Source organism: Alosa pseudoharengus, unplaced genomic scaffold (genome assembly GCF_046254945.1).
Source record: "Alosa pseudoharengus isolate Yale_2024_CS ecotype anadromous, Long Island Sound unplaced genomic scaffold, YU_APseudo_1.1 YU_APseudo_1.1_scf_2, whole genome shotgun sequence".
Classification (NCBI taxonomy): Eukaryota; Metazoa; Chordata; class Actinopteri; order Clupeiformes; family Clupeidae; genus Alosa; species Alosa pseudoharengus.
This window is the reverse complement of record NW_027468663.1, coordinates 25,329,690-25,347,207: the sequence shown is the minus strand read 5'-3', so window position 1 is coordinate 25,347,207 and position 17,518 is coordinate 25,329,690. Positions and strand designations below refer to the sequence as shown.

The 17,518-nt window shown below is 39.3% G+C and overlaps 1 protein-coding gene across 1 annotated transcript; it reads left to right on the top strand.

The window, feature by feature from the left end:
* Positions 1–2,091: 2,091 nt before the first annotated feature.
* Positions 2,092–14,807, top strand: eif5a2 (eukaryotic translation initiation factor 5A2). The gene is made up of 5 exons (XM_076294295.1): positions 2,092–2,153; positions 3,408–3,600; positions 3,748–3,852; positions 7,212–7,343; positions 11,107–14,807. Exons 2-5 carry the CDS (start codon positions 3,433–3,435, stop codon positions 11,167–11,169), a joined length of 468 nt encoding a protein of 155 aa, XP_076150410.1. The 5' UTR covers positions 2,092–2,153; positions 3,408–3,432; the 3' UTR covers positions 11,170–14,807.
* The last annotated feature ends 2,711 nt before the right edge of the window (positions 14,808–17,518 follow it).

Here is a 17,518-nt window from a genome sequence, read left to right as displayed (position 1 = left end):
ACTTGAATGAAAATTACTAAATAAAAAAAGGTCTGAGGAAAATTAGAGGCAACGTGATTAGTCTTTGCACATTTTCCTAGGCTACGTTTTGCTGTCCTCTATAAGGGCCTATAAAATAATATCATGGTTATGGAATTTAGCACTTGACTGAATGGAATTTATGGAATTTAGACACTTGACTGAAAGTTGGTAAGGCTACATTACGAAAAATAACAATTATGTCAAGTCACGTTTATTTATATAGCACATTTTTCTTTGTAGGCTACAGAGTGCAACCCAAAGTGCTCATGTAAATGCAATACCATTGATCAATAATGAAAATAAACAATAATATTATAAAATAATAGACAATATTAACATGTTATTGGTGAAATAATAATCGTGTGTTTCCCAAAACCATAGTTGCTAACCTGTTAGCAACTTAGTTGGTTGGCAATGGGAAATTGCATTGCAACCAACAAAGTTGCTACCTTAGTTTGGAACTATGGTTTTGGGAAACACACCCCAGGTTCGTCTGGGTTTGCTTCATGTCTGTAAGATCAATGCTTGCAGGAGGTTGAAAATTAGTCTACAAAATTAAATTTGTGCAATTTCCAAACCTGGCATGTTGGCTTTACTAACAAAACATAGACTTACAAGTGGCCAACAAACACACAGACTATATAAGGGTGATTCTCCAACTACAGGCACTTTTGGCCTTTTAACTTTTAGAAAATTAATTATCTCCAAACACACATTCAAAATCATTGATACACTCATTAATATGTCTTGAAACAAAGTATGATACTGGGCACAATTGCATGACATGGAATATTGTTATTTTTTATCAGTTTTCTAAAGCGTAAAGGAAAAATGTCATTTCCACCACAGCTCAAATTATGTCCTTTATTTACAGATTATACAATATAATTCATTATGTTACATTATATATCAGTTACCATGTCTATGACTACCTAATCATACCACATAACAAATCCTAAGACTTTGTGAACTAAATGTATATTGCTTGAAGTTGCTCATGTTTTTCTATTAATAATGAAGTATGGATTATAGTTTCTGAAAATAGTATAAGTCTATGTCACCTGGAATTATGTTTTATTCCCTTAAAACCTATGTTGTGATGGTCATTTTGTGGTGGAAATGACTGTGGGGACTGTAGTGGAAATGACATTGCATCACTGTCTTGCTGACTTTGTGGTGGAAATGACCTCAATTTGTGTTGGAAATGACTGTGATGGAAATGACATTCTCCCAGTTTTCAGCCATATATAATCACATTCCATTGCCATACCCAGATACTTTTGGAGATAGGGCACAATGTATCCAAAATACACACAACTATGCTTTTTTTTCACTTATTTAGCATATTTTGACAAAGTTACAGCTGTGGTGGAAATGACGTTGAATAAAAATATTCTATTCTCAAGTGATGGTTACAATGATTTTTCTTCAGTTTCTGATCACCATATGTCTCTGATATTTGCCATCAACCTTCCTCTTTAGTAACACTATGTTTTCCCCTGGTAAACAAATAAACATTTTTAGGTAAAAAAGTATATATTACTGGAAATAGGTTGTGTGGTGGAAATGACGGAAAACCTAGGGACACTGATGTTTTCCCTAAAAAATAGTATAAATATATTATTTGCATTAGAAATTGAAATGGTATGTGTTTATTTAACTCTTTCTTGCAACAAACATGGTACAAAATCATCTAGGTTTAATTTGTTTTTAGTGTATTTTAACAGTTAAAGGTTACAAGTCTGGGTTGGGGACAAGCTCAAAACAGCCAAATCCACTGATAAAAGCCCCTCTAAGAGCAGTAAATCAGAATATATAGGCATGATTAATTTTTTATAGGATGCTGGTGATCTGGCCTTTGCAAATTGACATGATTGAAACAAAAATATTATATTTTTCCACAAAAACAACCACAAGGACACAAAAGTGCCTGTAGTTGGAGAATCACCCATAAAGTTGATTTTTTTTGTTAGTGGCAAGTTGGTTCAAAACTAAAAATAGACTTGGGAGCTTTTCTTTCCAGCTACGTCATGTACCGGAAGTGAATCCTAAGCGAAACCCCGCCCTCTTGAAAAACCTGCCGCAGTAAAAGTAGACGAGTCTACGCATTGAAGGACCCCTTTTGTTGGAAGGTAAGAAATGGCATGGCGCATGCCTCCCTTCGCATTTTATGTTATTGCTATCATTGAAATCTTCATTTAAATATTTGCTATGCAGAGAAGTAAAGTTTTCCAACACAAAAGTGCGAGTTTACCGATGCAAACAACTGTCGCCTGTCCCCAGTCCACGCAGCTTGTCCGAAGAACGCGGTAGGGTGTGGAGTCGTGCTAACTAGCTAGCTATTATTTGTCTCCCTCGAGCTGATGAAGTGAAAAACGTCCATGCGGCCTTGTAACGTTAATCTTTTTCGACAACACTTTAATATTTAGTTTAAAACTGAAACGAGCCATTGCACTTTTCTAAACAGTTGTCTGATTGATCAGCCTGAACCCGCAAAGCTGTTGAGCTACAAGACGTCTGTATTTTGCACTTATTCTGCAACTGCTAGCTAACTGTTTAAGAGGGGATTTACTTTGCGCTAACAGGCTAACGTTATCAGTTAGCAAACTATGTTGCAGTTGACTTAACGTTACCTCCGAGCTAACGTTGAACATTCTAGCTTTCGACGTTAGCTGTTTGCCATGTCAAATGTAGCACTGTAATTAAGTTGGTTGATAAGATAACTTGTTACATTAACTTGCAGTGCATTTAGCAAGTCTCTGTATGAGTCATGAAATGAAACGGTGTGGAGTAGAAGTGTTGTCGAAGATATGTGTTAAATGAAGGCCGCGTGACTCCAGCTAAGTTAGCATAACGTTAACCCATCAATCGGCTTGGTAACGTTAACGTTAAATCCTGGAATCGCCCCCCTCGCTAGCTGTAACATTCCTGCTACGTTCGCCGTCTTGCTTGTCAACTCGGCAGATGGACTCAATTTAGCGGTTTGGCCTGCATGACATTTGGCAAAGTTTTGACATGTTCAGCTGACATGTTGGTCTGACGTCATCTGCAAGTTTCTAGTTTCGCGAACTAACCTTAGCCTTGTTTAGTTTGACAGCTTAATTTCAGGTCACCTATCCTTGCTGTGTCCTGGTCTTTCGCTTTTTGTCATGCATAGGTTAGCTAAATCAGCAGCTTCCTTCAGGATACGGTCAGACCCGTTGCCATGCGTCTGACTGCACCACTAGAACACTACATACGCTTATGTGTCAACATTGTATTCCAAATAGAGTTTAGTTGGCACCACCATCTGTAAACGTTGCAAGAATGTTTGAGGTTTTGACATGACTTGACACTGGGTTGATGCGGCTGAAAGCACGTGACTAATTTAGTTTTGTTGATTTCAGAAGCCCAGACACCTAGCCTACCATCATGGCAGATCATGATCATGACTTCACCAGTGGAGACTCTGGGGCTTCCACAACTTACCCCATGCAATGCAGCGCCCTGCGCAAGAACGGCTTTGTCGTTCTCAAAGGACGTCCATGCAAGATAGTGGAAATGTCAACCTCCAAGACTGGCAAGCATGGTCATGCCAAGGTAAACACTGAAAATGTGCTTGTGCTTGTGATTTCAGAGGTCAGGTGAGATGATGGGCAGTTGGCCCAGAATGTGAACTCCAATAACTGGACTTGAAATGGCTGTCCATTAATAATGATGGTTAATTATGTGTTTGGAATTTGTTAGGTCCATATGGTTGGAATTGATATCTTCACTGGAAAGAAAAATGAAGATATTTGCCCCTCCACCCACAACATGGATGTTCCTAATATTAAAAGGGTTGATTACCAGGTAAGCATGCAAGACCAGTTTTGTTTATGACTGGGTCTGAATTCTGCGGTCTGATCTCCAGTGGAGCCCTCCTGGAAACTCATGTTGTGCCTACATAGTAACGTAGCCCAGGTTCAGTCACAACACATGTTGTGCCTACAGTACATAGTAACCTAGCACAGGTTCAGTCACAACACATGTTGTGCCTACATAGTAACGTAGCACAGGTTCAGTCACAACACATGTTGTGCCTACATAGTAACGTAGCACAGGTTCAATCACAACACATGTTGTGCCTACATAGTAATGTAGCACAGGTTCAATCACAACACATCTTGTGCCTACATAGTAATGTAGCACAGGTTCTGTCACAACACATGTTGTGCCTACATAGTAACGTAGCACAGGTTCAGTCACAACACGGCTGGTTGTGTATGGGAACGTCTGCGACGCTTGGTCAAAAAGCAAGCATATCCCAGGGCCAGATCTAAGGTGTGTGTGTGTGGTGGGAGGTAATTACTCAAACACGCTGACACACGCAAGTGTACATTACACCCTGACGACACATTACCTCTTTCTATTGCAGTTTCCAGTGGTTTAGTTGGTATTTTTCATAGATGTGATGCCTATCCTCAAGGAAAAGCACATCTTTACTATTATCTTCCAATAATAGTTATTATAATAATAGTTACTATAATTATCATTTTTGGTGATTGAAATATAAAATAGGCTTACTCCCTAAAACTTTGGGAAAAGATGTCTTTAGGTGCGGCAAAAATGTCCTTAATATTGATATGCGGACCATCAACAACATTTAATCAGGTCAAAATGTTTACCGACCCCACTTGCAGGGGGGTAGACTGCCAGGTGTAGGCCAGGTTGTTAAAGATTTGAAAATGTTTACCTATAATGGCCTAAAATAACTTTTGATAACACAAGTTTTTCCTGCTTTTCAGCCTGTCAATGTATAACCATGTAGACCTTATCACATTGTGGAAACTATGGGTAATTTGACATTTGGCCTCTGCTCTAAGAGAAGTAAGTGGTTGGTTCTCAAAGCACAAGACTTGACACTTTTGTGCTGTAGGACCAGACAGGGAAATGTGTAGCAATAATCGTAACTAGGGATGCACGATATATCGGCGGCCGATATATTGTTAGCCGATAAGTGAAAAAATGAAAATATTATTATCGGTCCGATAACAGAATTCTGGCCGATAATTTGCGCCGATATTTGTCCTAATTTAGGCCTATGTAAGGTCCGTCTGGCTACACTGAGCTACTTGAGCTTGGTTGGCTATACTTTTTCCTCAATATAATGTCAGCGGTGTGAATGTATTTCACCACTCTAACAAAATCTGTGGATATGCGTTCATTTGGGAATCTGTGCATCTCAAAATCCTCTCGTGAATGATCCGCCATTTAACCTTAACAGAGCGGAGCTCAGCCCTATCTAGAGCCGTCTTGTGCTGGTGTGTTTACCGCGCTGGTCGGGGAAACAAATAAACAAACTCGTTAGTGGGACGAGTACATAAGTAGACCTAGTTCTAAGTTGTGTTTTAGTATTATATTTGCATTACTTTAGCTTGGGTTTTGTATTATTACCTAGAAATATGCTAACCATTCATGCTTCAGTTCCAGACAGGTCATCATAATAAGTTATTAAAACCTTCGGGGCTAACTCCTTTAATTTCTGCTGCAGCAGGTTGTGCGCAACAGAGTAGACGGACATAAGATACAGTCTGAGGAGTTGCAGCTTTATTCAGTTACCCGCAGTTGAAACTAAACCTAAGTTTCCCTCACAAACTCTGATTTGGTCGCTATACTGTAGCTTATTCCAAGCCGAGTCGTTTATGAGCGTTTAGTCCTAAATGAAAACGATTCAAACTCTCTAGCCACTCACTCGCAATTCACTGACGTCAGGTTCACTTAAAGGAGCCACACATACTGTAGGGCTAGGCTACTGTTATGTTGTTGACTGCCGTACTATTGAGGACTATTATGAGTTTTGTCCATCATTTGGTGGTAGGTAAAATTACTGCAATAAAATTATGATTATTAAATGCTTTCCTGAAATCACTTTTCACAATTTTTTTTCAAGAGTAATATTATCGGTTATCGTATCTGTATCGGTCACAATTTTCTTGAATTTCCCCTTGAGGATCAATAAAGTATCTATCTATCTATCTACAACAAACCAATAAATATCGGTTATCGTTATCGGCCCTAAAATTCCATATCGGTGCATCTCTAATCGTAACATGTATGTACCAGCTGTCTATTTTTAAGGTGCTGTGCTTGGGTGGAAATGTATGTTATGTTGACATTCTGGAGGAAGAGCTTGTTTCAGTTTTGTAGTCTGCATCAGTCTTCACAGCTTGCACAAGTTTAAGATAATGTGATGTTAGACGTTTTTTTTTGGTGATGTCTGTTGTTGAGTGATTTGTTACAAATACCAGCAAAGTCTTAATGACTTCGCCTCCACACCTGTCAGTTGTGCTGCTGACCGAGTTGGGGCCGTTCCTCAAGAGAATGCAGCTCTCAGACACCTCACATATATTCATTAGTGGACTGGAGATTTGTTCTCCCTTTGGAATGCATTAAGCTGACATTGCAGGGCTGCAAGAGGGTACCCTTTGTTTTAGAACACCCCATTTTAAGCCTGATGTCTTGGTTTAAGGATGCATTTACACTGGCAGCGGTTGCACAGATCCCCACACACACACCTATACATTTACTTTCAAAAGTTACTATCAGCGATATGTGTTTTTACAGGTTTACTGATTTGCTTAAGACTTGACAGCTCGCATGCATACAAGAAATGTGTTACAAAAATGAAAGCAAACGCAGGAAATAATGCAGGCTTGCATTATTGTGCTATTTCAATGGCTGGTTGTTTACTTTAATCTCAAGTAGCTGTAGAAGGTCACAATTTAAGTAAATACAAATTGGTCCTTCCTTAGTGCAGTTTCCATCTTCATTTGAATTTCAAAATTCTGCCAATTGTGCACATGAAAGTAACATATCAAGTAATTTAAATGTGTAAAGGTAGAAGACTGGGCTTTTTTCCAATGACATGCCAGTCTAAATGAAAGGGGAATATCTGTCTGACTGATCTGATTTATTTCCAGGTATGAATGAGACCTGAAAATGATCTGAGAGCATCCAAATCCATGTCTTTTTTTTTTTTTTTTCTCTTGTTTTATACGTCCATAATACACATGCCACATGTGAGCAAAAATTTAGAATGAGTACTTTTAACGGACAATGAAAATGTAGCCTTAAAGGTTTGCATGGCCAACACAGGATACCCGTGTAGCCAAGAATATAATATCGCTAAGAATAAGATTAGAGCTTCACCCATGTGCTCTTTCACACAGCTGGTCAACATTTCCGATGGGTTCCTCACCCTCCTGAAAGACAACGGAGATCTTCGTGAGGACCTTAGACTGCCAGAAGGTGACCTGGGAAAAGAGATCGAGAGCAAATTCGAAGCTAATGAAGACATTATGGTGAGCAGTTCTCGTCTGTTCTAAAGGTTTTGTTTCGTGTTTGCTTCAAACACCTACTTCAAACTCTTGAATTGTGAAGCCAGTAGTAAGTGAGTGTTTGCCATGTCGGTAATTTCACGATTAGATTAGATTCAACTTTGTTGTCATTGTGCAGAGTACAAGTACAGAGACAATGAAATGCAGTTTGCATCTAACCAGAAGTGCAAAAAGTGCAATGTAATAGACACAGTATAGACAGGTGGTGCAGTATAAACAGTATAAAACATAGTGCAGTGAAGACAGTAGTATGCAGTTAAGAAAGTGGTATGGTTTACAGTAATATAAATTAAATATAATATCTGCAGTGTATTAGCAGTAACCTTATAAGAGCAAAATGGATATGTAGTATGAACAATGTTTGAACAACATTTACAGATATGGGACAGTGTAGTAGCAGTAACATTATAAGTGTATACAGTACCCTCCAGAATTATTGGCACCTTTGGTAATGTTGACTGAAAATGGGCATAAAAAATTATCTTTTGATGATTCATTGTACTCTCGCAATGAAAACAACAAGGAGAAATCCACCCTTGAAGGGAAGAAAATTTATTCTCAGAAAAAAGAAAATCTCATAAAGAAATAAATATTTTTAATGAAAACCTGTTGCTCACAATTATTGGCACCCCTAGAAAATCTTACATACAAAACAGAAGCATTTCCCTATCTAATTTCAACTTATTTAAGTTAATCAGAGTGTCTGTGAACTTTCAGAGGTAGTTTATTACTTTGTTTTTCACTAAGGTATGAAAATAAAGTGAAACGGAGGCTAAATCCTCTTGTCATTTTTGAACATCAGAAAGACAAGAGAATACATTAAATTTAAATAAAAAGAAAGTGTGGAAATTTGTAAGTCAGTGAATGTCTAAAAACTAGGTACTTTGTTGAAAATGCCTATATTTAGAGTTAAAACAATGATTAAAAGGTTCTAATCAACTGGAAATGTAACAAACATGCTTTGACAAAGACCCAAGGTTATCTTACCCCCACATACAGTATGGAGGATGGTAAGATGGGCAAAAAATTCCATAAGGACCACTATTGGAAAGTTAGACAAATGTGTCATCTTGGGGTCACCAAGTCCCCCAAACAATCTTCAAAAGTGACCTCACTGCTAATAGCTTATTTAGAAGGCATGCTAGGTAAACGCCTGTCCAGTCATTTAATTACCAATGTAAACGGTAGGAGTTACTGAATGGTACAGTGACTTTGTCTGGAAGTGTGGTCTATGGTCAGATGACATGAGAATTGCGCTCTTTAGCTAGGAACACTTTGTGTGTTTGCCGTGGTGGAGAGGCTGTGCTATTGTGGGGCTGTTTTTATTCCCAAAGGCCTTGGGAATCTAATTAAGGTGCATGGTATCACGAACAACATAAAAAAAACCTGAACATTTTTAAAGGAAATCTGTCAATCTCTGCCAAGATACTAAACGTTGGTCATGATTGGATCATTCATCAGGTCAATGAACCAAAACAAACGTTAAAATCTAAACAAATGGTTTACTGAACGCAAAATCAAGCTTCGGCCATTGCCATCTCTGTCCCCTGATCTAAACTCCATAGAAAAACAGTGGGGTGAGTCAAAGAGGAGAATGCACAAGTGTGGACCTAGAAATCTGGACGATCTGGGGAGATTTTGTAAAGACCAACAGTCTTAAATCTCTTGCTTTGTATTCTCCAACTCTATGGGGTGTCATAGGTGAATATTACAAGCTGTTTTATTGGAAAAGGGAGGCTTAAGAAGGTATTATAAGCAGGGGTGCCAGTAATTGTGAGCAGAAATATTTATTTCTTTATGATATTTTCCTTTTTCTCAAAACAAATTTGCTTCCCTTCAAGGTTGTATTTTTCCTATTTGTTTTCATTGTGAGATTACAACAAATCACCAACAGATTATTTTTCATACCAGATTTTAGTCAACTTTAGTATGGGGTGCCAATCATTCTGGAGGGTACTGTATATGATTTATGAGTATATTAATAATATAAAACAGACTAAATATAGATATTCAGTATGAAAAGTATAGACAGATATGTGCAGACTAGTAACAGTAACATTGTAAGTGTAGTAAAGTGTACAGTATGCACAATATAAAGATATTGTCCTTTAATGATATAGAAGACAAACCATTATGTAGAAAGATGCATCATGAGATTTGCAACGATGTCACTCAAAAGTCTTTGGTAGCATAAGTGACGTGTCGCTCTGTTTGCCACTCGTCTAGCTGTGTGGCATTCTTTGACGTCCTTAAATTCGGGACCATTAGCCTAACGCTCGTTTCAATTTGGGACCTTGCAGTCGGAATTGTCGTTTCTTTATTTAAAGTCTCAAGTCCAAAGTAGCCTGGCCTATTCGAAGTGTCAGTTTATTGCACATCATTTTTACGTCATTTTGAATAACCACTGCATACCCGTGTTTGTTGGCGTGTTGCAAAATCCGCAGAAACCATTTTTGTAAGCAAACTGCATGGAGTCTGTATTGTTGAGGTCAGACATGATAATCATCCAAATATCTTGCATCTTGACCCACACTGTGCCCTGAATCAGTGCTGCTGAAACTCCGCCTACCCTCTCTGTCTCTGACCCTGCCCTGTGCCGTGTGAGAGGGAGAGTGGCTACAGTAGGGCGGAGAAAGGCTCCATCTTTTGCATTACTTATCCAAACAACGTCAAACTTGGCACTGCATTTACTCATGCCTGTAGCAAGACACCTGCCACGTTCAAGTCAATCGGACTAACGGTTTGAGAGAGATGCAAATGACGCACGGACCTTCCTTCCTTCCTTTCTGTCATTTATAGATGTATACATCCAGTTTGAAACATTTAGATCGGCAAAAGATGGAGCAAATAGGCAGACTTAATCGGTATAGCAAGGGCAACTTTATCAGTATAGCAAAGGCTAATGTGAATAACTGAACAGTTGAATTAATTGCTCCTAAACTGGGCTGGTGCGTTTTGTTGTGTTCAGAGACAAAAGCAGTTACGATTGATATCATGATGCTGCCTTTAAGAAACGTTCAGTTGCCTGGTCTGAAGTAGCCTAGTCTATGTTAGTTAAAATATTTCAAATCAATTTTACAAATTAAAGCCTTGTCTATTTTATATAATGTTAGCTGAAAGACTATTGGACCACAACCCTTTGCCTCCACTTACTCCCTTTGTCAGGTGTGCACAGAATACTGAGCATATGTGACAAATTCCTGCGCGACTGATTTCTTTTTCCTTTATGTTCTTCATATGGGGCCTGACTAGTATCCTCCAATGACTCACTAGTCCAAGCAGAAGCCTGGGACATTTGTCACTTGTCTGCTATGAGCTGATTACTAATGCCAACTTTAACCATTTCTGATGTAATTCAGTCATGGAGCAACAGATCTCATTGGAATCCATCTCGCCTATCGATGTTAGTTGTTAAGAAGGTTGTCTAAATCTAAACCACTCGTTCTGTTATCTGCCCTGGAGTAAGATATAGATTTTGTTGATTCAGCTTACTAGACTCTTGAGCTGATTGTTCTCAATCTTTAAATGTCCCCAGATGTGACCACCAACTGCCAAATCTAGGTCAAATTATTAATGTATTTACCAACATAACACTGAAAGAATGGCAATCAAATTTATGAAATTTACAGTTCATCACATGAAAAGTCAGAAATTGTGAAATTTGCTTATCTTTGATTGTTAATCTGTCTTGCTCTCTCTCCCTTTCTCTCTCCCTCTCTCTCTCTAGATCTCTGTCCTGTCTGCCATGGGAGAGGAGTGTGCTGTTGCGGTCAAGGCCATGACCAAGTAACCAGGCAGGGGCAGGCTAATTGGGCTAACGCCTATAACCAGAAAGTATAAAGTGTTGGTTTTGAAGTGGCACCAAAGCTACGGCCTTGGATAAACAACCTTGAATCATTTCAGTTCAAACCCAAAACCGCGTTGGACCCTCTCCCATACCGTCTCCTAATCTGATTGCTAATTGGTTATCTCCCGAACCATCTCCTGAACCCCCCCCCCCCCCCAACTCCTTCTCACCTCATCAACACCCCCACCACATACACACACACACACACACACACACCACCCCCTCCCACACACACACACACACACACACACACACACACACACCCACACACACCACCACCACCCTTCCCATTCTGTTCCACTCCAATCATTTAATATCCACTGCACCCCCCCCTCCCCGCATCAACATTCCCTTTGAAAAACACAAATTAACGTACATGAAATGTGTATCCTTTCCTTCTTTGCCGTGTTATCATTCCTTTCCTTCTTTGCCGTGTTGTCATTCCTTGTTTCGGTGGGGAGCATGCTTGGTTTCGGAAGCTGTGAAATGCTGCGAGAGCACTTCATCCAGCGGATGCATCTCTGTTGTCATGGCAGGCTTCAGTCCCGGCATGTTTGCTCAGATCAGTCCTGCCCCGTGCCCTATGCCACCGAGCTACCACCTTCCCCCGACACATTCCCCAAACCTACCTCCATCACTGATTTTGGTCGTAGGTAGCAAGCTTTCTGAAGCAGACGCAACGGTGCAGTGATCACCTTGCCAGTGTGTTCCACCTGATTGGCAGCAGTGTTTCCCCCACGGTCCAGTCTGCCTTAAACAGATTCTTAGTCTAGATCAATAAAATGAAGGAGAAAACGAAACCTAAGAAACAGCCACGGATGAGCTTGCCCCATGCACAATTTACCTCTGATTTACGACAACAAAAAAGTTGGTGTGGCGGTCTGTATTTGGAAAAAAAAAACTATAACAAAACCTACCACCACCATGCTCAAAGCCTGTATCGGTCATCTAGGTAGCTAGGCTCTTTTTTTTTTTTTTGAATGTTGCACTGGCACCTTGTTATGGGCTTGAGGAGAAGGCAGCCAGGAGAAATGAATATTTGCATTTTTGTTCTCACTCGAGGCCTTTTGTCACCAGACTAAGGAGAGTTAACATTAACTGTAAACCCCCTCCTTCCCCTCAAAAAAATATACTATTTCAAAAAGTATTTCAAGTTTTTTTTTTCCACGTTGATTGAGAAATTGAGGCGCTGCAAGTCGCCTTGTTTACGTTCATGAGTTCAGTATTTGATGTTTGTCCCACTAGAGCAGTTCAAGGACTATTCAATTGGCCCCTGGAATCTTGGGCTTTTACAGAAGTGGGGATTGTTTCTTAGATTGCAGTAATTACGTTAGTTGTGATAATTGCATCCCCCCCTTACCTGTCAGAATATAGAGGAATTGCGTTTTTTCTTTTCTATTGATTGGGTATGGTGACATTTCACTTGACCAGTCTTGAGGCAACAGTGCTCCCATTTGCAATGGGTTGACCCTGCAGGACCACTACACTTAAGCAGTGTGCCCTAAGCCATACTTCAATGTCATAAACACTTAGCACTTCATTAGCCTGGCTCTTTTTGGAGGTTAATGTGTAAACTCTTCTTTTTTCCTTCCTGTAGTGGCCGATAGACTGTATATTAAAATTACACTGAAGCAATGGTATCTTCAGTTCATGTGTAATATTGAAGTCCTGTAGCTCAAGTTTAAATTGTGGTCGTATTCATTTTGTGAGCACTTGATGTTCAAAAGGAACATATTTTTTTTTTTTTCTTTTTTTTTTTTGAGAGCTCAGTTTGGTACCTTAGTTTCTTGCTTTGTTGTATGCAAGTGTGTAGCTCCCAAAAAACTAAACATAGCTCAACATGTACTGTATGTAGAGCGTCAACATGTTTTATTTTCTGCACCTGTAGAAGGCTGTATATTAGGAGATTCTGAAAGTTGCTGTTTTAAAATGTTGAATAGTAAATCTGATTGCTGCCCCAACCAAAACCGTACGTTTTCATTCCACTGTGATTTGCAGAGTGCGTCCTCTTGTCTTGGGAAGCCACTGGTTAAGCACAAGCTGAAAACTAATGGCACTCACAACTTCAGAAGCCTTATCAAGCATTCCTTACCCCGTCACTGCATATCTTAGGTGGAGCCATAGAAGTAGAGCTCTCAGTTAAACCACTGAGGTCAAAGCTTGCACTCTGCTATAGAGCTTAACTGTCTTTATCTTTTATTTGTTTTTCCCCCTCAATCTGGCAAGACACTGCACCAACAAAATACACCAACACCCATTTACCATTGGGGTATTAACAGATAGATAAGTAGCTGTTTGGCTTTCTTTATTATTATTATTTTTGGTTAAAAACCCACATGTTCGCAGATTGCTTCCAGTGACCAATTCTGTCTGTGGATTTTTTTTTTTTTCTTTCTAATTCACACTGTACCCCATGGAACTTTCCCCCCTCCACTTTTGTTGTAACATTAGTATTTACATGGTTTGCATGAAAAAAAATCAAATATAAGGCGTACATCGCAGATATCCTAGCATGGAGTGTTGCGTAAGGACCTGGAATGTTCCACTTGATAAGGTTTTTGAAACTCACATGGGCTGTGCAAAATGTAGAGTTGGGATCTAAGCAAGCTTCTGTGAGGATGGGCATAGATTTCACTGCCGTCATTGATGGCCCTTATTTATCTGATGTATGTTCTGTGGCCTGTATCGCATCTCGGGACACATTTTGGCCCCTTCATAGCACTGTTGGATCTTAACTTGTAAATACTTAAAGTACTCATCCTGAGAGCATTAACACTACAATATCGAGAGGTCTGTCGGAGATGCTCATTGACTGAAATTCCTTTGCGCTTGCTTTTGATGGACATGACAATGTTTGTATGCGTGTCTGCTGCCATTTTTTTTTTCTCTTCTCCAAGACTGACACTAAGGACAAATCATTTGGTTTTCCAATCAGTTTCCATTCCTGGCGTGTTCCTCTGTGAAGACTTTGGTTTTGTGACCTTGAGGGCAGATGGTTTCTTCTTCACCTTAGGTCCCAGCAAGTCATTTCTTGTTTAGTCATTGGAAAGTATGGGTGTGCTTGCATTTCCTGACCACAACCATTCATTAAAAAATCAACCGATTCCCCGTGTTTGGACCTGCTATATCATGATAAGAGTTTGTATATGGTACAGGTGCAGTATGTAGGATTTATAATTATGTTCTGTAGTGTATGATCATTGGTGACTACGAATAGTGTTTTTGTCTCTTTAAAAGGGGGCCCTTTGCCTAAGCATAGGGAACAGGTCTCCTTCCCCAGTTGCATTAGAGGGACTTTCTATGGCTCTGTTGGCCGCCATTGCCTCTACGCGTTTGGACGTGGACTAGTATTCAGTTGGTTTCAATATTCAGCCTCACCACTAGTTGCCACTAAATCCTACATGCTGCACTTTTGACTCAAACAAGAAAAATACACCCAGCGTGGTGTTTCAAATGGTCTTGTTCATTAATGTTCTTGAATAAGGTGAGGGAAGGCAACTGCCCTACTTGGTTTCATAGATATGATGGAGGTTTTTTTGTTGTTTATTTTTTTGTTATTTAAATTTTTTTACCAGATCTTTTCAGTGTCCTGCCTTATTTCCTTCATCTTGTACACCTGTTTGAACTGAATACAAACTTGTTTAGATCAGGATGACTATGGCAACAACATGTATAGGTAAATGATCTTATTAATTGGAATGACTGCTTCTAATCACGTTGGCAATAGCCCACTACTGGCAGTATTGCATGAGACTTACCTTATAAAAATGAAGATAAAAAAAAAAAAAAAATGTTTATTTTCTCCCGCTGAACATCCTGGTTGTCTCAGGTTTACTGTGTTCAGTTAGATGTACATATGGCAGTAGATATCACTGGACATGCATTTCTTTTAACAGCAGCTCAAATCCTTGTAAATCAATAATGTGGATGTTTGGTTCAATGATTGTCCGTGATCATTTCAAACCAGCTGATGCCTATGGAGCTCCCTGCTCTTCCTTGGTCCCCTCTACTGTGATGGTTGTGTTTGGTTTCCTATCTTCCCTCCTAACATGGACTTATTCCCATCCGTGTAACCATCTGAAACTACTTCATTGATCTTCCAATGGTAATGGTGCTTGCAGGGGGAGCCAGTTGTAACCCCTGTGCCCATCAGGGCTTGAAGTTGTCAGATGCTGTGCCTGAAAATAGGCGTGGGCCAGACCGACTTTAAGATTTCAAAATAGATAACTATATAAGACGACTTTGAAGATTTCTGATTTTAGTCAGACATTTTCCTTGCTTTAAGCCCTGATCATGTCAAAATTCTGATCATCATAACCACACCTCCAAGATGGGGCCCCTTCCCACCCTCTCTACCCTGCGAGATGATGGCAGAGAGCTCCACTGGCAGTAAACTGATTTGATGAGACTAGGCAGAAGTTGTGCCCAGGTGTCAGATGACTAGATTCAAATTGGACCTGCTAGTACAGTTACAGTGAGACTGTTGGTTGGTTGCAATTTTGTAATAAAGATGAACATTGTTATTTTACATGCCCCAGGTGGGATAGGAGGGTAAAAAGGAATTAATTAGCAATAAACGTACTGGGAAAAAATTGTTTTGTCTGTTTTGGTTGACGTACTGTCTCATTTTTTGGAAGTCAAGGAAATGTGGGTGTAACTGCCAAAAGGAAGGTCCCTCATAGTCTAAACTGAAGTAAAGGGACACTGATAATTCATATCAAGAAAAATGTATTACTAGTTATAAACAGGGTATCTTACTGTCAAACAAAAGCACCTTTTTATACCCTGTTTAAGGGCATTACAAATGGCTTGATCATGTTTTAGAAACCTGTTTAACCCTTGTAAGGTGTTCATATTTTTGTTACACAGCCTGGGTCTGGTGGACCCACCACATTATAGGCTTTTAGATCAATACAAATTCAACAATGTATGTAAAAATACTCAACAAATGTTTACTTTAGCTCAATTCCCAGTGATATAGACATCATTTATGGTTCATATTTGCCATTTCCCCCTGGGAGATCACATTTATGATCATATTATAATTTTTGTTTTTTGTGAGAAAATGAGGAAATGCCATTATAAAAAAAAAGTAAAATAGAAACAAGATTTGTGTTCATTATTGGTGCTTATTTCTTAGAACTTAATCAGAAGAGGTGTAAGTGCTTGAAATGTAACAATTTTGGTATAGCAGGTGCAAAAAAAACATTTCAGCACACCTACACTCAGACACTCAGACACCCACATACCCTGCAGGCCCAGTTAGTTGGAGGACACAGTAAAGGTACATAGCACCTAGTAGACCCAAACACCTCCTATGTAATAGTTATGTGTGTCGGGGAGGTGTACTGTGTGTGCAGTCATTGAAAATAAGTTGTGTTTTGTGTTCCTCAGAAAATGAGCCAAGGCCAATGAGTTTGAGTTAGGAGAAATAATATATATAAATTATATAATAAAGCATATTTATTCTTTAAGCAAACATTGAATACGGGTCCCACAGACTCGAACATCTTACAAGGGTTAAGTAATAAATTATATGTTTCATTAATTCAGCATTACCATTTGAAAAAGAGACTAGTCTCAATGGCACCCAGGCTAGTCTCAATATGACCCCCCCTGGTTAAATAAAGGAAAAATAAAATAAAAATTTCACAGCATGGCACGTTTAGATTAGATTTTCATATTTGGAAGGCATACTTCAATGCATCAAAATCAAACTAAAAAATGTGGAATAATATATTTGTTTCAATAATGGAGAGAAACCTTAAAAATGTGCTTCCACAAAAAATAATTTACATTATGCAACGCCTTTCGCCATCCTAGCATTCCATTGCATGAAAGGGAAAAAAGCTGACTAGGAGAAAGAGATTTCCTTTTTTAAATTAAATGTAAATTAAGGTTTGAAAGTAGAGGGTGGCCTTAGAAAAAGTCTGGTGTGTGGGACAATTAGCAGTTGGACACAGATTCTTGTTAGTTTTCTTTCTTGTCTGAAACCCATTAAAAACCAAAGAGTAGGGACTCTTGGTTGTTGGCCTCGAGGCAGTCTGGGTCCAGAGAGAGGACCAGCAGGAGGTTCAGGCACATGTTAACAGCAGAAAATAAACCCCACAAGCCATCTCGGGGAAATCCTACGTAATTGAATTTTAGGATATGAGGATGCGCTGAATAGGCCTCTGTTTCACTGCTAGTCAGAGCTACTGTCATCTGGTGTCTGACTGCATGGGATGTGCTGATCTCTTTCCCCCCCAATTTGACCATTTGCTAGATACTAATAGCCTGGCCCTGACCTTTC

What these genes read in the sequence shown, in the direction of transcription:
- eif5a2 (XM_076294295.1), top strand. Translation starts at nt 3,433, where the DNA reads ATGGCAGATCATGATCATGACTTCACCAGTGGAGACTCTGGGGCTTCC. An exon ending in TTAAAAGGGTTGATTACCAG is followed by an intron (nt 3,853 to 7,211) that starts GTAAGCATGCAA and finishes TCTTTCACACAG; the next exon opens with CTGGTCAACATTTCCGATGG. An exon ending in AAGCTAATGAAGACATTATG is followed by an intron (nt 7,344 to 11,106) that starts GTGAGCAGTTCT and finishes CTCTCTCTCTAG; the next exon opens with ATCTCTGTCCTGTCTGCCAT.